Raw genomic sequence first — 20,373 nt, 5'->3', positions numbered from 1 at the left:
TGCAGCTCTTTTATCTCTTTAAGTCCCATTACTTGAAGCTTGGGGGTGGACTTAGCTTTTCCGTTAAGATCCTCTGCTTCTCAGCCCGACAAGCCTCTGTTTAGACCGTTTGCAGGAGATGGCACAAGACGGTTTTAGTCTTTTTTTTTTTTTAAGATTTTATTTATTTATTTGAGATAGAAAGAATGAGAGATAGAGAGCATGAGAGGGAGGAGGATCAGAGGGAGAAGCAGACTGCCTGCTGAGCAGGGAGCCTGATGCGGGACTCGATCCTGGGACTCCAGGATCATGACCTGAGCTGGAAGGCAGTCGCTTAACCAACTGAGCCACCCAGGCGCCCCAAGACGGTTTTAGTCTTAAGGAACTTTTGGGGAAGGGCTGAATTGGGATGGAGGTTACAGTGTGTAACTTATGATTATGGCTGTGCTGTGCTTTGCAGCCCAGGCCGAAACTCCACACTCAGCTCTTAAAATGGAAATTGCACGCCGTTTGGCATAAAAATCGGCTTGAATCTTACAGCACGAGGTAGAACTCCAGTTTGGCACTGGGTGTGCTCAGTTTTACTTCTCCCCTAGAAGGCAAATTCATTCTTTACCTTAAGAAAAACTTTAACGTTTTTTAGTTTAGTTTTTTTTTTTCTTTTTAAATAAAATTACTGTTTGGCTTTATGGGTTTAAGGAGATGCCAGCATTTTTAGTAAGATGGCGGTATGGTGTACTTTTATGCTAAGGTACTGAAAATGTCAGAATTTAGGTTTGGGGACTAGTAATTGTCTGAGATCCAGAAAGGAGCTATAAAGCCTTTGGGAAATTCAATGAGATAGGCCTGTCTGCACTAAAGTTAGTGCATTTTAATGCTGGAACAGCCCCATCATTGCAGACTTTTATTTTCTTAACCTGCCAAATGATTGAAATTGGGAGAGGAGCCACCAAGGAATGTTAGTGCAGCGACAGCTGATAGCATGCAGGAAACAGATTTTAAAATGCAGGCAAAACAAAACTCAAAAAGCGTAGCTGATCAGAGACTGAGCAGGGCTAGCTTCTTGCAAAGGCCTGAGCAGACACCATAGCTGTGAAGTTCATAGTAGTGATCCTGCTTCATAAAAATACTGTTACACTTAAGATTCATCCCTTTGTTCAACAAATACATACATGGCTCCTCTGGGTCCAGACTGTCAGGGACACAACGGTGAAGATGCTTGTTCTCATGGTGCTTGTGTTCTAGTGGGAGGCAAGATACTGAAAGAATTAATGATGGGTACTATGGAGAAAATAAAACAGGGTAGGGAAACGGTGGGGTGGTGTCTAGAGAACTTGGTATTTGGGCGGCAGTCTGATGGTGAGGAACTGGTTGCATGAATATCATTGATGAGCGAGGGGGCAGAGGGAAGAGCTGGTGAGTTACAGACAGCAACCAACTTGGAAGGGAATAAACGAAGGCCAATAAGAGAAAGTGGACGAGGCCCGATAATGTCTGGTCTCATGGAATTTTATCCTAGATGAGTAAGAAAGCCTTTGGAGGGCTTAGACAGGAAAGGGAGGTGATGGCATTATGTCCTAAAAGTTAATTCTATCCATTGTGTGGAGACTGGATTGTAGGGAAGCAAGGAGATTTTAGGAGGTGGTCTGGCTGGAGGTGGGGGTGGCAGGGGGTGGCACAGGGTGGCTGTAGTAACAGTCACCATGGAGAGTCATGGAGAATTCCAGGGGATCTGCTGGAGCGGAGGTCAGGATGTGCTGATGGAATGCTGGTGAGTGGTGAGGCAAAGAAAAATCAACAGTGCCTTCTAAGGTCTTGCCCTGAAAGACAAGTGTGAGTGGGGAAGGAGGTGAGTCAGCAGGTCTGGTTTTGCACAGGACAAGTTTGAAGAAGGCTTTTAGACACACAAGTGGATGTATCCTTAGCTTTATGAATGTAATGAATTTACGAAGAGATTGAGAAAAGATTAACATTTGAGGTGGTTCCAGTGCTGGAGCTCTGAAGCTGTCTGAAGCTAAAATTGCCTGAGGGTTCTGGGTAGCTGGGGTTCTGCAAATACATAGAGAAATTGGTTTTGACTCATCTATAGAGTATTTGTATTCTCGGTAATTTCACTTCAAAATGGTACCTTGATTCCGCCAGAGGGATTTATTATGCCAGTTAGTAACAGATCATCAGAACCCCTGTGTTTTTGGTACTAGCCACAGTTCATATTATTTCCGTATTTTTTTCTTTGTTCTTAGTTTGATAGACAGGAATTCATGTAGTTCAGTTTTTACTTTTCTGATTTTAGGGTTACCCCCCCCCCCCCCCCCGCTGCCCCAAGCTCAGAAAGTTAATGCCCTGGAGAGATTTTTAAAAGCAACATTTTTTTTTCTCTAATTCTGGAAGGGGTAGAAATCATCTCAATCTCATTTTTTCCCCCAAACAGCACATTGTCTCAGCAGCATCTGTTGAATAAGCTCCCATTTCCCTACCAATATGAAATGCCATCTTCATCATACTCAAAATTCCTGGGTATGTTTTTGGACTTCTTATTCTGTTCCACTGATCTTTCTCTCTGTTCTTATGCCAGTACCACCCATTGAAATTATTGGAAGTTGAATAATTTTTTAATATCCGGTAGACAAGTTCCTCTTTGTTCCGCTTCTGCTTCAAACATTTCTTGGCTACACTTACCTGTTCTTGCTGGGAGAGTTTTGATACCATTCAGGTTTTCTTTTTAATTAATGGTTTGATAAAAAAGAAAAAAAACATGCTTACTTTGCTTTTTAGTCCTTTCTTATGCCCAGAACTCTAAGCTAATCCAACACCTTTCATTTGTCTTGGTTCTTACCTCCCCTGGGCTGAAGATGGGGAACCGTTTTGTTCTTTCTTTACTTTCTCAGAGGAAAGCGGTGGATGGTTTCCCTTCTTTGCCCTGGGAGTGATAAAGGGCACCGTTAAAGATTAGCATCAGTCTATAGGGAACTGTGGGAAGAAAGTTTGAGAAACACTAGCTGTAGCTATAGGAATCTCACTGCAAGATGTTGTAGTAGTTAATGGCCTTTTCCGAATGCTTTCAATGAAGGCACACTGTTTTTTTTAACCAACCTTAATGAGCAAATCTCAGAGTTCCTTTTCTTATTCTTGAACTCAGTAAACCATGCTTATCTTGAAAACAGTTTAGAGCAGTACTTTCTCAGATGGAATTCAGTTTGGCAAAAACTTACTGACTGCCTTCTGTAATCTGAATAATCGACCTGTAAATGAACTTTTGGAGCATAACCCAGTTCACGTTGTGAATTACCTGAGATGACTGGAGGGCTATGTGGTCCTGAACGTGAGTTTAGTTTTCTGTGTCATGGTTCCAGATCTCTTGATGCCCTCAAATAGTTAGAATATTCCAAGGATAGCTGTGGTTGTAAGCAGAAGTTTATACATGGTTGTGTTTTCATCACATGGCTGTGTTTTCATCACATGGCTAGTTTCACTTCCTTTCATTCATTAAGCTGCTCTGTATTGAAAACGGATTAATAATTCTGTCCTGGCAGGGTTTGTCTTCTAGGGAGGGAAAGAAATGGTAATACTGATGATGAGGGCCGACAGGGTGCCTGCACCAACTGCTGTGGGGACACAGAACAAAGAGGCCCCGCACAGTTTACAAGGGGATCAGGAAAGGCCTCACCCACACTCCCGCCCCCTCTCCCTCACTTAGTCTTGAAGGATGAATAGCAGTTTTCGAGGCAGAGACAACAGATTCCTGGAAACATGGAATAGCAGGAAGTAGTGAAGGAACAAGGGGATTGTGCGTTTTGCGCCTGGGATCTGAAATTTAACATTTCCTCTAGAATTTTTCAAAGGGATTTAAATATGTGCTCAAAGATGTATGTAGGAAGTGGAAATTCCAAGTATCTTTGGTGTCCTGCATTAGGAACTGTGGACCATAATTGATTTCACTGATTTATCCATACTGTGATCTGCTTCTCTAGTCATAAAAAATGATGTGGCTGAAATATGTTTACTGAAATGAAGGGAGATTCACAATATAGTTAAATTAAGCAAGAGTAGGTTATAAAATTGTATTCCGGGTATGAAGTTACTCTTGTTTAAAATCAAACAAAATAAACTTATGTGTTTGTGTAGCATAGAAAAGAAACTATGAAAATATACACACAGTGATGCTGAATTATTTTTCGTATTCTTCTTGGCCCTTTTCTATACTTTCGAGTTTTTCTGCAGTGAACAATTATTTTGTAGTAAAGCTAAAGAACTAGGTTTAAAAAAAAAAAGGAGGAGGAGGAGAGGACAGCTCTTGGAAGGAAATGGGAGTGCAGTTTTGAGTGTGTTAAATTGTAGGTAGCCACCCGCAACACTGCTGGTGCCCTGAGGCTTGGGTACGAGGTCATTCTTGTTTCAGTAAGTAACAGTTAATCCTGTTCTGATAAAGTGTTATTTTTCCTTAGTTCCATAACTTCACAATTCCAGGTAGTACTTGGGAGAATCAGGTGACAGCATTTTTAATGTGAGGGCCCTGGCTTCCACACACGAATGTAAATATTCACTGTCTCCATCTGTTGTGCATGGGGATGGAATTGGGGGGAACAAGACATTTAGGTATGATTTAAAAGTAGTGAAGCTGTGCATCTACTCACCTTAATTCAGTGTCCTTTCTAAAACCTGCATAGCTATGGTATTCGTTCTGTAACCAAGTACCTTGGTTTGTGGATGATTAAAAAGAAGAAGGTGGGGACACAGAACGGGCACCTGGGTGGCTCAGTGAGTTAAGTGTCTGCCTTTGGCTCAGGTCATGATCCCAGGGTCCTGGGATGGAGCCCCACCTGCGTGGAGCCTGCTTCTCCCTCTCCTTTTGCCACTTCCCTGCTCATGGACCACCGCCCCCGAAAATAAATAAAATCTTAAAAAAAAAAAAAGGTGTATTCTGTTCTGATTTGATGTCAACCCTAGGTTTGCAAACCCCAAACCTGAGGATTATTGAAAATATAGTTGCTAATGGCATTAAAACAGTTGCTTTGTAAGTTGAGCCTAGGTGTGAAGGCTGCTTTCTTGTTGGGATTTTTTTCTGTGTGTTCCTAACCTACTGCTGGAAAGTGATTGGGCAGAATTTACAGTAGTGAAGGGACCCAAAGGGAATGAGGGTTTCAGAAGTTACCTTTGGAGTAGAGTCTTCCGACCTTCAATTAAATCCAGCTTAGACTCTGAAGACGTGTCCTCAACAGACAGGTTTCTGCAAGGAAGAGACACAGTGGAAGTGGCTGAAGTGGGTGTAAAGCTGCTCTCCTCTTCTGGGATGACTATTTTCTCAGCCTTCTCAATGGAGGAGGGACTGCGAAGGAAATGTGGGTGATAACCTGGAAATAAGTGTGCAGGATGAAAAAGCCAGCGGAGGCTTTAGAATCAGATCCCGTTTGCGTTCTGGCTTCAACATTTATTAGCTTTATGATCTTGGGAAATTATTTACTTAGGCTTGTGCCTCAGTCTCGTCTGTAAAATGTGGGTAACAATACCTCACACCCTGCATAGAACTGTCATAGGCTGAGTTTCTTATTCCCTCAGTGCAGTACCCCGCACCAGGTAACTGCTCAGTTGAAGGGTGGCTATGGGCTGCTCTTAAGTGGGTGGATACCAGGAAGTGCCTTGATACAGAAAGACTGACACGCAAAAGGGGTTGGCCAAAGTAGGTTCAGGGTGGTTTTATTGTTTGCGTTAAACAACACTTTTTGTTGCTGCTGTTTTGTGTGTGTGTGTGTGTGTGTGTTTTGCTTAGAATTAAATTAGAAACGAATTTTGTTCATGCATGATTTAGTTGCATATTTACACTTTTAAGTGTACAGGAGCAAAAAAGAAACTATATAAGGTTGCTCTCCAACTTTGGAAAAGTATCATGGGACCAGAATTTGCCTTCTATTATTAACACTCCAAATTTTAATTTTTAGGTTTCAAAGAGGGCGTTTTTGTGGTCTGTACTGTTGTTGAGTATTTCCACTGTTTGCTGTGAATCTGGGCTCAAAGGGCAGGTTGCTGGTAGCCCTTAATACCTTGGAACTGCCTCTTGGGCTAGTGCCCAGGCCATTGTTGAGGTGGGAAGCTGTAATCCACCCGCCAGCGGCTTTATTGAGGGGAAAGAAGTCTTAATGCTTGCTTTCACCTTAAGTCCACTTTTTAGGATTAATGGTAAAGAGTATAATTTGATTTTTCTTCAAAAATTTTTTTCCGCACCATTTGTGATTTCTGTTCTATTTCCCACCTACTTCCAAAAAGAATTGAGATTGTTCACATCATAAGGTTACACAGTAAGACAGTTAAAGACTTTAAAAGAGGAAACCATGTATCCGGAAACCACATAAGGGGAAGGGAAACCAGCTAATTATGCTCGTTCCTCATACCAACACAGGGCAGAGATAATGAAGTGAATAATGCTTACAGCATCCTGCCAGAGGGCATTCCTTCGGCTCCAGGAGAAACCTTGAGTCATCACTTGGTAGCCTGGGAAGACCTCTTGAGTTTTCCCAAGGCCTGATCAAGTTCAAGTGCATGGCTGCTCCGACTGGCACCAAAGAACTGTCCTCCATGTACTTTTTTGGGAGGATGATGAGCTCAGACTGCTGCTCCATCACATTTGTGCTTCCTATAAGGATGCTCACTACATGTGCCCTGCTTTCCCCATCATGGACCCCGGGGGAGAAATTTCTGTCAGGTCTTAGTATCTGGAATAGTCCTTTCCCTTAACCCTGAGCAGTGGGGCATAGTCCTGCGACATCTCTTGGTTGCCTGCTGGTGGGGGCCCACCATTAGCAGACGGAGAGACCACGTGACAGCTATTGGTCTCACCGTGTGGGCGCCCTCCTTCAGGGTGGCATCTGTTCAGAGGACTCCAGTTGGTTCCGTGTTTCTTTCCCATGGGCATAGAGCTGAGCAGGCAGCCCCTACCAGGATTTCGTCCTCCCTGGGACCCATACTGGGACCCTGCTCTGATTTCTCTACTTTTGTTTTTCTTTGGCCTTATTTTCTTGCTCATGTTTTTGTGCTGTATGCCTTTTGGTTAAGTTATCTTAAATCTTTTCTGTTACACGGAAGAATATAAATATATACCTTTAATTCCTGTTATCTATCAGTTCTACAAGGGGAAAAAATGATATTTTCCCTTCCATGACTCCAAATTCTGAGATGATTTGATCATATGAGTCCTTTCGAACTGTCTGACAATATATTTAATTGTGATTTTGGGGAAATCACAGCAGATCTCCCCTTTTTTACTTGTAAAAATCACTGTAGCTATTAAAATTCAGAAAATGTGAAAATACTCAATCTTACTCCTTTTTTTTTTTTTAGTTTTTGTCCATTGGATAGAAAAAAAATGTTGATTACAAAAGTAGAATTTTCTGATGTCAAATCTTTTCTTTGGGTGCTTTTTAGCGTAAAGTTTTTCTACAGATTAAAAAAAATTTTTTTCCAGCTTTAAATATACCTATCTGTTGCAGAAAATTTAGAAAATGTAGAAAATAGGAAGAAAATTAGATGTCTTCTGATCCTCCGTCCAAGAATAACCATAGTAAACACTTTGGGGTAAAGTTGTAAAATATTTTATTTTTGTATGTGTACTTTTGTTCCCTTAATAGCACACATCACAGGGATGTACTCTTGCTTGCTTGTTAAACTTAGCCATGTATTATGAACGTGTGCTTAGGACAGGAGTCATGCTGTAGATGCAGTTTTGTACGGAAACGTATTTTACGTAGTTTTTCTTAAAATGATAACTGAACAGAAAGGGAGACTATGTGAAGTCCTGAGTCAGCAAAGGCATTCCTTAGCGAAGCTAATCTTGTCCAGCTGCATCTGTGATTTAACTCGGTGTAGGGATAGCGTTTAGAGGCCTGGAGGAAAAGATGATAGCTTGCTTGGCTCTCTCAAATTTCAGTTGTCTTATCTGTGCTTTAGCAAGAGTTGGTTATCAGTGCACTGAAAATTGGGCTTGCTGGCAAGGCCTCTGCAAATGTTCTGCGGTTTCCATTAAGGGAGAACTCTTTGCTCCCGGTAACAAACTTGTCAATGGCAGAGTTGACATTTGCTTATGAAAATAAGGGGCTCGACCTGTTTCTGTCACGGAAGGAGGGCCAGCTTGCTTCTTCAGCCGTGTCACCTTTACTTCTTTCCCATTATTAAGCCACTCCCCCCGGTCCCCCAGGATGGTGAATCACGATTTCTGTTCCAGAACACTCTAACTTTTCTGGGAGCTCTTGAAGCCAAAGGTACCCTACACGAAAAGATCATAATTTCTTAAGATTGGAGGATTTACAGAAACTTCATTTTGAGAGATTTCCCTCAAACCACCAGTCATTTAGAACAGAAAAGGGCAGCTTGAGGTTTTTCCCTGGGTTACCTAAAAAGGAAAAGATAATAACTGGGTGGAGTTACCATAAAACTGCAGAGAGGCTTTTAAGGATGGTTTGAGGTTAGATTGTCTGTTTTTAAAATTAATTGGTTTCTCTTCTTGGACAAATTACATGATTTCAAGTCACAGTTTAGGCATTAATCGCCTCCGCGATGGCGGTTCTGTTAGCACTTGCTTTGCATGTTCTGTCTGCTGGGCCGAGGAGGGGCCCAGACGAAAATGCATGTCGATGCTCAGTCTAATAGGAAGGATTCTGGTGTTTAGAAGTGAGAACAGTTTTAAAAGTTAAAGTCTCACTGGACTTCTTCTGCCCTAACGTTGTCTAAGATGGACCGTAAAACAGAATTCTCAGAGATCGCTTGAGGGTCAGGTTTTTAGCCAGACTTGGGAGGGGTGGCCTTCTCCCTGATGCCTCCACAGGCCGGTGTGTGAGCCTGTGACCGACCGCTGCAGGTTCAGCCCACACTCCCCTGCACCCTTCGTTTTCTCTTTCACTGTCTTACTTCATTTGCACGCTCCTGTCTTCCTTAATAAGTCACACTCACATAAAGCTTCCTGCATGCCGGGTCGACGTCTGAGCACTTTAGATAGAAGAACCCACTTGGCCTCACAGCAACCCTGTAAGGCAGGTACCGTTATTATCCCCGGCTTATGGACAGGGAAAGGGAGGCACACAGTGGCTTATCCCAAAGTGGAGCCAGGACTCTCACCCCAAAAACCTGATTCCAGAACCAAGCTCTTAACCATCACCCTGTGTGTTGTCTCTTGAGTAGGTTGTTCCTTTGAAGGCAGACATTGTTTTACCCAACCCATGTCTCAGGTAATGTCATGGTGCTTTAATAGCTTAATGGCTTCTGGGGTTGGCTACTTCTGTATTTACTGTTTCGAACTTGGTCTGTTTTATTGATCACATTTTAGTTCAGGAGCAATTGGGTAGAAGCTAAAGTTAGGCTGATGTTACTCGCTATTCATGAATAATCAATTATGAGACTATTTATAACTTAGATTTCAGGAGTACTGTGAATGGTAGTATATTTTAACTCCATCATGCCTGTGAATTTTACCTCTTAATAATTGTTTTCTGGTTGTGGTTTGATTAAGTCGGGTTCTTTCTGCATGTAGGAATGGTAGAAAATGGTAATGTGTCTTATGGAAAGTGATAAGAAGCTCACTTGGAAATGTCTCAGAGACAAATGATTTCTGTGTGTGTACGCACACATGACACTTTAAGTCACTTTTTTCATGCGAGTGAGCAGGATGTATTGACTTACTGTATGTGCCAACTACTGAAATTAATTACTTTTTCAAAGAATTGTTGTGACTGCCAAACACAAATCATTTCTACTGAAGGAAGGAGTCAGAGGCTCCTTGACCTGGTTGGGGGTCCTCTTGGTACATCTTCATTGTCACCAACTTCCTGGGGCTGGGAAGCCCTCTCCCCTCTAGATTACCACGTGAGAAGGGGGTCTTTAGGTTATTACACATTCTGTGTAGATTGTAGTTCATTCTCATTTTTAAAGAGACTTGTCTCTTTATGGAAAGGGTTGGTTTCTCTTTAAATTGCCCCATTCCTGCCACGTTTACCTTTCATCCTTTTCTTTCAGGAGCTTATCCTTGGTGAAAATGAAGTATAGTACGTGGTGTAGCATCTGGAGTCCCATCAGGTTCCATACATGCCGAATTCTTCGTTAGAGAGTTTTGTGAAAGGCATAAGACTCCATAGGTCCATTTTAAATCCATAGGCATTAAGGGAAAAACATTACTGCTGCTGGCTTACATCATTCTAAGATGTACATTTTCCCCCCAAATTTAACATCGCTAAAATCAGGAAGCATTTTACAGTTGCTGGCATTATGTGATTATGATTGGCACTTTTTTCCTTTGTTATTGGTACAAAAAACAGTGGTGTATCTTATAGTCATCCTACCTTTAATGAAAAACGATATGGATGTAGTCCTGAGATTTTTCGAGAAGCATGTTTGGCAGAAAGTTCATCGAATTCTTCCTCTACTCGAATGAGAGAAGTTTGAAGTCATTTTGTATTCTTTACATTTGGGCTAGGAATTGAATTAAAAGCCAGTAATTGCTTTTCAAGTGCCTCGTTGTAGATCATTTATAAAATTACAAAAATAATACTGTGCTTTAGAAATTTAGTTTTGCAGATGAAAAAGTTCTAGAGACAGTGGGTGGTGATGTTGAAGAACAATGTGAATGTGCTTAATGCCACTGAACATTATGCTTAAAAAATGGTAAAATGGTAAATTTCAAGTTATGTATATTTTATCACATTAAATTTTTTTCCAAGAGAAAGTAATATTGTACTTATAAAAATTTTCCTCAATTTAGAGAGAACACAGAATAAAGAAAGTTCTCTTTATGCCCTTCCCCGCCCTTCCCATTTCCCTACTTCTGTACCCCTTCACCAGAGGTTTGGTGTGTATCTTTTTCAACTATTTCTCTCCCTAAGACTTTCCATTTAAGAGATGTGTGGTTTTCATTGACCCGTCAAGTTCACTTTTCACCACAGTACATGTAATTGTAACAGATAAGTAAAATAAAAACATATTGGGGAGAATATCACCTGGGAAGGGTCCTTTTTTGATCTTATTAGGGCTAAATTGACTGCTTCATTTATATTCTGGGATGTTTTTCCTAGAAGTGGTCTGTTAAGTGCATTTCGGAGCCAGACTACTTCTAGTATAAAGAAAGCGTAGGGACAGATGTAACATGATGGCCTTAAATCAGTTGTTCAGCAGCAGGTTCCTGACTTTCTTCTCCCGCCGTGGGGCGAGCAGTTACCCTTGATGACTGTCGTGTCTGCTGCACAGCAGTTCCCTCCTGGAGGCCTCAGCCGGCTCCTCACCCCTGAGGACTGTGGAAAGCACGGCTGCTGCCCTATTCCTTCCTAGCTTGTACCGCGTGAGGGCCCCCGCTCTAGGGGGCCTGCTCCCCTCGTGGCAACCCACCCTGTCCCCAGATACCGCTTTCTGGGCCCGTTTCTCATCCCTGACGTTCACCCCTGTCTCGGGGAAGCATTCTCTGTGCTGTGTGTCTAGTTGGTTCTTTCTGTATGCTCTCTAAGTAAGGCTGGGCGCCTTTCTTTCAGGGTGCTTGTTTTAGTTCATACTGATAAGCACCCTGGTGTGTGACTGCCTTGATAAACGTCTCTCTCTCCTGATGACAGCTCCATGAGTTGGCGTCTGTGTTTTGCTCACTCTGCATCCCCCCTGGCCTTGCACATACTTGGTACTTGATGTGTGTTCAAAGAGGCTTTGTTGAATGAAGAATTTGATTTTTAAAAAATTTAATTTTATTTAAATTCAGTTTAATTAACATATAGTATATTATTAGTTTCAGAGGTAGAGTGCAGTGATTCATCAGTTGCATAGAACACCCAGTGCTCCTTGCATCACGTGCCCTCCTTAAGGCCCATCACCCAGTTACCCCTCCCCCTGCTCTCCTCCAGCAACCCTCAGTCTGTTTCCTGTAGTTAAGAGTGGTTTGTCTGCCTCTCGGACTTCGTCTTATTTTATTATGCTGAGCAAAAAAAATCCATTAGAGAGAGACAGTTATCATATGATTTCACTCATATGTGGAATTTAAGAAACAAAACCAGAGGATCATAGGGGAAGAGAGGAAAAAATAAAAAAAAGAATTTGATTTTTAATTGTCTTATAGAGTGGAGGAGTTTGGGGGTAGGGACTTGATAAGTATCAGAAAATTAACGTGGAGATCTAGACCTTGGTGCCCTGCCAATTTGGTTTTCAGCCACGGCTAAAACTTAGTTATCCTGGAAATATTTTAACACTTCATCATTATTTTTTGTTGGGGTTCTTTTGAAAGTGAATTTGGGCTTTGCAATACCCCGTAGCCTGGGCTTCTGTTAAGGGGAAGCAAGCAGATCAAGTAGCTTTTTATCATTCCTTTTGAACACACAGTGATTCAGCATGAGTAGATATGTGAATTTCTGGAAATGAGAAGCTTGAAATAAACTGTTCTCTCACGGATACTTATTTTAATTCCAGAACATGGTCCAAGACAATTCCTGGGAAAGTCGAATTCTTCTCTAGTGAGGGTTCAGACACATCGATACCAATCCCGATAGTGCCGCTGCGGGGCGTGGACGACTCCTACCCACCCCAGAAGAAGTCTTTCATGATGCTCAAGTACATGCATGACCACTACTTGGACAAGTATGAATGGTTTATGAGAGCAGATGATGACGTGTATATCAAAGGAGACCGTCTGGAGAATTTTCTGAGGAGTTTGAATAGCAGTGAGCCCCTCTTTCTCGGGCAGACAGGACTGGGCACCACGGAAGAAATGGGGAAACTGGCCCTGGAACCTGGTGAGAACTTCTGCATGGGGGGGCCCGGTGTGATCATGAGCCGGGAGGTTCTCCGGAGAATGGTACCACACATTGGAAAGTGTCTCCGGGAAATGTACACTACTCACGAGGACGTGGAGGTGGGAAGATGTGTCCGGAGGTTTGCAGGGGTGCAGTGTGTCTGGTCTTACGAGGTAAGAACAGGAAAAAAAAAAAAAATCTGTTAATCACATTATTAGTTCCAAACCAATCATAGGAAATGATTGAATAGCAGTGAGCTCAAGCCTTCTTTAAGGCTTGAAGTTGATATGAAGATATTGTACATTTTTACCTGAGTTTTTTAAAATTTGAATTCCCTCTTCGTATCTTACATCCTTCATTTTTAGGACATACCTTCGATACTTTTGTCCTGATACCTTAGTTAATAAATAATGGCATTTGGAGCCCAAAGAAACGATATGGTTCACTGTAGGTAACAGTGGTATTTTCATGATTGTCCAGAAAATTCATCTAAACTGACTTCTGCTGATCTGCAGGTGTGATTGCAAGTGTGTCAGCTTTCCCTGTCCCTGTTCTCCCGAAGGCCTGACTTTTCTCATCTGGTCACGATGACCCACACAGTTTTGAAGCTCAGCATGTTTAGAATTCATAAAATGAATAATGATTAAAAAAAAAAAGCGCCAATTGCATTTGACTTTGCATTTATTTTAAACGTTGACTTTTTAGACAGTTATTTGTAACCTGTAAGTTTGCAACATGGTTGTTCTTTTCAGAATAGTTGGTGGGCAGTCTCTGAGTTATCTTGACACCAAGTGCAATTTTTTGTAGGAAGTCTACTTGGAGATGTTTTCTCTTTAAATGTTCTCAAGAACATGAGTTAGCTTTTGACTTTTCTCTGTTTTTATTGGCAGATGTGCACCTCTTGCCCGCAGTTACAAGATCTGATGTTAGAGTGGAAAAAATTATTTAGGTTGTGTTGTGTTTAGACTGATAAACTACCGATAGTTGTGAGGAACAGAGGGAGTTTGCAGACCCTTGCCTAAGAAAAAGAAACACACTTTCTATTGTAAACTGTTAGCTTTTGTTATGAGTTAATTTTCTAAAGCGCTTGAATGAAGAAAGAGTATTCTTGCCAGTACTTGCCTTCTCCCCACAGACTTGCTTTTAAAGGTTTCCTAATAACTGTTTCTTTCGTTTGAACTCTCAGAGAAGTGGACATTTTCAAGAATACAGGAAGTAGTTTTCATGTTCATTTCTAATTTTATAAAAGATACATTTTAAATCTCAAATGTGATTTGAGTGAAACCTCTGATCTCTATGGGTCTCTCCCCCCCCCCTCCCGTGCACGGAGGATTGGTCACTGGATTGGGGGGCGGGGGCGGAATCTCTGTTGTCACGGCTTTTTGCAGCGAGGAAAGCTCTTTGGGGATGTCATGCAGTTTCCAGCAGAATACAAAAGGCAGTGTTTCTGCATTTTCCCCATTCTTAATTTAGTAGTTAAAACCTTAACATGTTTCATTATGGTTAAAACATGCAGTGCCTTGTGTATTTTGGAATGTTTTACGATATCCCTGATCTCTGCGAAGCTAGCCCTCCTGATGGAATTGTAGAGGATAGGCCTAACCTTTGAGAGAGAATTAAAAAAAAAAAAAAGTCTTCGCCTTGTAGTGCCGTTACATCTTACATTACATACTGCTAGATGGACAACAGCAGAGCCGGTATCTTGTTTATCAAGAACTCTGACCTAGCGTTAGCACCCAGATGTTGTCAGAAAGTATTGTCCTGGGGCTGCCAGCGTTGGGAGATCGTTTTAGGGCTGTTTTCACCCTGTTATCTTGTAATAACCGAAATTCTCTCAGGCCTGAAGTTGGGATGCTGGAAATCATCCTTTCCGGACACTGGGAGCCACCTCTTTGTCTGGAGGCACCTGGCAAAGGGATCTGGTGGAGGAGGGAGCTCCCTCCCTGGGTGGTTCCCATCCCTGCCTAGGATCTCCCGAGAAGTGTGGAGGAGCGTGGGCAGTGTGCGGGCGGTCGGCTTTGGGTGGTGTCCCTGCTGCTTTTCTTCCGTTTAAGTGACTGATGATGACGGAGCTTTTCCTAGGTACTGCCCTTTTGGGAGCTCCTTTTGTGGGAGATTATCTTTTCCCAGAATGTGGCTTGGCTTTTCATTTTAAATGTGGTATTCACATGCAAATTGTGAATTTTAAGCGTAGCCTCGTCTCTTTCTTATCCTGTATGGTTTGTGTTTTCTGTGTCTTGTGTAAGAAATTTTTCTCTTCCTTGGGTGACAGGAATTGTCTTCTAGATATTTTTCTGCAGATTTAAAATTTTGTCTTTTGTGTGCAGTTCTTCCTCTTTCTCATTTTTAAGAATCACATCTATGGGCACATGTACCATTTTATTAGACCTTTGATTTCTTTTTGCTTTTTTGGTAGGGCTTTAAGTGCTCTTAACCTAAGTCGTTATTAGGATTTATCATCGCGTTCACCACTCAGGCGAGATTAATCCCTCATGTGGATGAGAACTTTTATTAAACTTCCTGTAAATCTAGTTTCTCCATTAAGGCTCACATTATGAGAAATGATTGAGGTGTGGAGTCTTGTATTAAAGACAATTATGTTAAGCTTTGAGTCTCAGAAGGTGCTTATTTAAGCTCTTACAAATCTAGCTGGAAGGTGTACTTTTTTTTTTTTGCAAGTTTGAATAATGCCTTGGGATTACACTTAGATAATTAAAATGGCTCGGGAGAAACAACCATCATAATCAAAATCCAGATTCATTTCTAAGCTTGTTTTGATTATTATTGGTGGTTATTTATTAATATATGGCTTTAAAAAACTTTATTTGGAAATAATTTTAATTTCACAGAAAAACAAAATAGCCCAAAGCACATCCATACACCTTATACTCAAATTAACCTGTTAACATTTTACACCACTTGCGTTATCATTTGCCTCTGTTCCTGAGTGTCTCCCCCCATCCCCGCATACAGGGACATAGAGCTGTCCCTCATTTAAGAGTAACTTAAACATTGTGGCTCTTTACTTTAACTAACATCAATGTATTTTGACTAAGAATGGAGAAATTCTCTCATATAACCACAGTACAGCTTAAGTTCAACATGGAAACTTTATATTCTGATTTTATCTGTTGACGCGGTACAGTCCCACCTCACGGGACCCAGCCCAGGGTCAGGGATTACATTTGATCGTCATGCCTCTAAAGCCTCCTTCAGTCCAGACCCTTTGCACAAGCCTCTTTATTCGTTTTTTGTGACGAAGGCATTTTTGATAATTGGCTTTAAATACTTCATTTTCATAATAAAAAAATGTGGTTATCATATAGTAAACCATAAGGTGGTTTTTAGTAATGAGCGCTCCTCAGTGCTTACTGAAACCTCCCAGCCCAGAGCGAGAATGTGGGCCTTGAGGCTGTTAATACTGTAGGGAAAGTGGAGCAGGCAAACCTGGTTCCCCCTGGTCTCGTGGGCCCAGCCTTATAACTCAAGTTACATGGGATTTTTTTGAGAAACAGTATTATTATTATTCTTATTTTTAAAAATTTTATTTATTTGAAGGGGGGAGAGTGAGCGAGAGAGAGCAGGAGCGGAGGGAGGAGCACAGGGAGAGGGAGAAGCAGACTCCCTCCAGAAGCCGACTCCCTCCCCGCTGAGCAGGGAGCCGCTGAGCAGGGAGCCGGGTTGCTGCTAGATCCGAGAACTGCAGGACCATGACCTGAGCCGAAGGCAGAAGCTTAACGACTGAGCCACCCAGGCGCCCCTTGAGAAACATTATTGAAAAATTTGAAACAATTTATTTAGGTACATAAATGAAATACTATACAACTCTTTTAATAAGGGACTAAAAAGACAACTGACCTAAGGAATCTTTTCATTTTATTTTTGACTTTTTATTGAAGTATATCATACCTATGGAAAAGTGCACAGATCATCAATAAGTGTAGAGCTCAGTGGATTTTCACAAACAGAACATGGCTGGCTAACCAGCAACCAGATCTTGACTTTTCTTATTTTGATTCAACATTTGACTAGTAATGAAGGTATTTTGAGTAGAAAATAATCATTACTAATGAAAGTGGGAGGTAGGCATAAGTAGATTTGGCAACTTTAAAAGATTTATTTCATGCCATCACATGGCTTAAAATTCAGAAGTTGAAAGAGTTTATCAGGACAAATTTTCCCGTCTCTATCTACCAGGTTCCCTTCCGAATTAGCCACCATGGTGCATCCTTACAAGTGTACCGTATGCAGATATAAGCAAGAAAGTCTATATATCCCCCCCAACCCCTTTTATGTGAATGGTAGCATGTGTTATATAATATCGATATCTTGCTGGTTTTCACTCACAAGCCTTGGAAGATTTTCCGGTTGGTATATAAGAAGCTTCATCTTTTTTTATAGACATTCAGCCTCTTTCCAGTTCTTTTCAGCGGTGTTTCTAATCAGTCCCTTAACCCAGTGTTTCGCTGCCTTTTTCACATCATGATACACACATTGAGATATGTGGGGACCCCCAAAGGGCTCCTGCTACCCCACCCTCTACCCACTGCAGCCCCCACCACCCCCAGACCCGAAGGGATTTTATCTTGGCACAGCTAGAAGTTGTTTGGGAAACACCAGGATACTGAGACGCACCAGCGTGACGCTCGGAGTTAACCAATATTTGTTAAGCAAGCATTAGTGAGCCCAGCACTGCTCTCTGAATGGGTTGGAAACTACGAAAGAATAAAACACAAATGGCCTTTTTTTTTTTCCCTCAAGGGCTGTCGTCTAATTGAGGAGACAAAAACATGTTTATGAAATAGTTGAGAAAAATGTAAAAGTGTAAAACCCTGTGATAGTGATCTTAAAGATAAAATAGTACAGAGAAGGGGTAAGATCAGTGATGTTCTTTTTAAAGAAGGCATATATATCTTTAAGGGAAATTGGGAGTTTAGAGCAAAATATGTAAAAAGAGAAGGTTTTCCTTGTTAGTCTGACTGGCTTAGAAAGGGATGTTGAACATCTTTATATCAGAAGCCTGGGAGTTTTTTTCTTTAATAATGGAAGAGGTAATGTTTCAACTGCTGGTTGTCATGGAGCTGGTTTGTATCTAGTGATGCCTTCCTCACACCTTTAGGCTGCTTGTTAACCACTTGGCTGAGAACCAGGCAGGCCCCTAAATGGCTAGAATAAGATGCTCTAAATACTGATCACTGATGCCGCCTGTTTCTTCAAGGCAGAGTCCCCCGTGGTTTTATAGGGAGCCTTTTGTTCTGGTTTGATGGTTCAGTCTCCAAGCTCTTAATAGATAAGGGCAAATTATCATCCAAAAAGGGCGCTACTATATAAACACTGTGTCAGCAGTGAGTGGGAAGGACAGAAGAAGAAGTGAAAAATAAGATAAAATGAGACTGTGAACACCACAGCAATCTAAGACCCACCACTGTGTTAGTGATTTTTAATTTCATTCCATATGGTTGGAGAACATACTTTGTATTATTTCAGTTCTTTTCAATTTTTTGAGACTTTTTTATGACCTAACATGTGGTTACCCTGCATATGCACTTGAGAAGAATGTGTTCTGCTGTTGAGTGTTCTGTGGATATCTCTTTGGTCTAGTTGATTTGTATGTTGATTGTTTTCTTTTTCCCTGTTCATCTGTCCATTTGTTCTACCCATTATTGAAAGTGGGATATTGAAGTCTCTGATATTGTTGGATTGTCATTGTCTCCCTTTCAGTTGTGTTGGTTTTTGCTTCATGTATTTTGGGGCTCTGTTGTTAGGTGCATATGTGCTTATAACTGTTATATCTGCAGTTATGGATGGATGAACCCTTTTATCATTATAAAATTCGTTCTTTGCCTTTAGTGACAATTTTTGCTGGAAGTCTATTTTGTCTGATAGTATAACCATTCCAAAACTCTTGTAGTTACTATTGCATGCTATATCTTTTTCCATACTTTTGCTTTCAGCCTGTTTGTGTCTTTGGTTTTTTTTTTTTTTTTTTTTAAGATTTTATTTTAGAGAGAGAGAGGTGTGTGTGCACAGAGAGAGGGGCAGAGGGAGAGGGAGAAAGAGAATCCCGAGCAGACTCTGCACTGAGCGCGGAGCCCAACGTAGAGCTCTGTCTCACAACCCTGAAATCATGACCTGAGCCAAAATCCAAGAGTCGGATGCTTAACTGACTGAGCCACCCAGGCGCCCCAGTGTTTGTGTCTTTGTTTTTAAGATTTAATTTTTTGAGAGAGACAGAGAGAATGAATGAGTAGGCGGAGGAGCAGAGGGAGAAGCAGACTCCCCACTGAGCAGGGAGCCAGACATGGGGCTCAGTCCCAGGATCCTGGGATCACGACCTGAGCCGAAGGCAGATGCCTAACTAACTGAGCCACCCAGGCACCCCTGTTGGTGTCTTTGAATCTAAAGTGTGTCTCTTGTAGATAGTATGTAGTTGGATCAGTTTTAAATTGGGGTTTTTAATCCATTTACATTTAATATCATTACTGATAGGGTAGGATTTGTCTTTCATTTTGCTACTTGTTTCCTAGGTCATGTCTGTTTTTTTTCTCTGTTCCTGCAATGCTACCTTCTTTTGTGTTAAGTGGTTTTTATACATTTTCACTCTCTTGTCATTTCTTTTACTTTTTTTGAATTATTTTTTAAAAAGCTACCCTAAGTGTTACAGTTAACATCTTAACAGATAACAAGATAGTTTGGATTAATACCAGCTTAATAACTATAGTGTACAAAATCTTTGCTTTGATAAAGCTCCATTTTCTTTTTACTCCTTCCTGTTATTGTAACACAAATTATATCTTTATACATGATGGGACCATCAACACTGATTTATAATTACTGCTTTGTGCAGTTGTCTTTTAAATCAGATTAGAGAAAAAAGCGTTACAAGCAATATATTTATACTGTCTTTTATATTTACCTATGTATTACTTATTGGGCTCTTTATTTACATGTATTTGAGTTAACATCTTGTGTCCTTTCCTTTCAGTCTGAAAGGCCTCCTTTAATATTTCTCATAGGACAGGTTTGCTTGTGATGGATTCGCTCAGCGTTTGTGTATCTAGGAATGTGCTAATTTCTCCTTCACTTTCGAAAGATGGTTTTGTTGGTAGAGAATTCTTGGTTGACAGTCTTTTTCTTTCAGCACTTTGGATGGAAACTTTCTGGTATCCATGGTTTCTGGTGAGAAATCAGTTGTTAATCTCACTGAGGATCCCTCATATACGATGAGTCTCTTCTCTTGCTGCTTTTGAGATTCTGGCATTCAGTAATTTGATGATGACGTGTCTAGGTGTGGCTCTCTGAGTTTATTGTACTTGGAGTTCGTTGAGCTTCTTGGGTGTGTGGATTGTTTTTCATCAAATTTGGTAAGTTTTCAGCTGTTATTTCTTAAAATATTTTTGCTTTTTTCTCTTTCTTGCTCTTCTCCTTCTGCGACTGCCATATGCATATGCTTAGGTTCTGTTTATTTTTCATTTCTTTATTTTTTCTTTCTGTTTCTCAGACTGGGTAATCTCAATTGGCCCGTCTTCAAGTATACTGATCCTTTCTTCTACCTATTCAAATTTGTTGTGAATTTTTTGTTCTAATTATTATGACTTTCAAGTCCAGAATTTCTACTTAGCTCTTTTTTATAACTTCTACCTCTTTATTGGTT

General features: G+C 41.1%; 1 protein-coding gene across 2 annotated transcripts in view; it reads left to right on the top strand.

Annotated features, from left to right (window-relative positions):
* The window catches only part of CHSY1 (chondroitin sulfate synthase 1), a 70,022-nt gene that overhangs the window by 2,272 nt on the left and 47,377 nt on the right, over positions 1–20,373 (top strand). For both annotated transcript variants that reach the window (XM_064570000.1, XM_045899526.3), the window contains exon 2: positions 12,397–12,892. In XM_064570000.1, coding sequence (XP_064426070.1) covers positions 12,397–12,892 — 496 coding nt within the window. The remainder of the gene's footprint in view (positions 1–12,396; positions 12,893–20,373) is intronic.

This window comes from Mirounga angustirostris, unplaced genomic scaffold, assembly GCF_029215605.1.
Source record: "Mirounga angustirostris isolate CCGP_5_RB_7025 unplaced genomic scaffold, mMirAng1.0.hap1 SCAF_9, whole genome shotgun sequence".
NCBI lineage: Eukaryota > Metazoa > Chordata > Mammalia > Carnivora > Phocidae > Mirounga > Mirounga angustirostris.
This window is presented reverse-complemented; position numbering and strand designations above follow the sequence as displayed.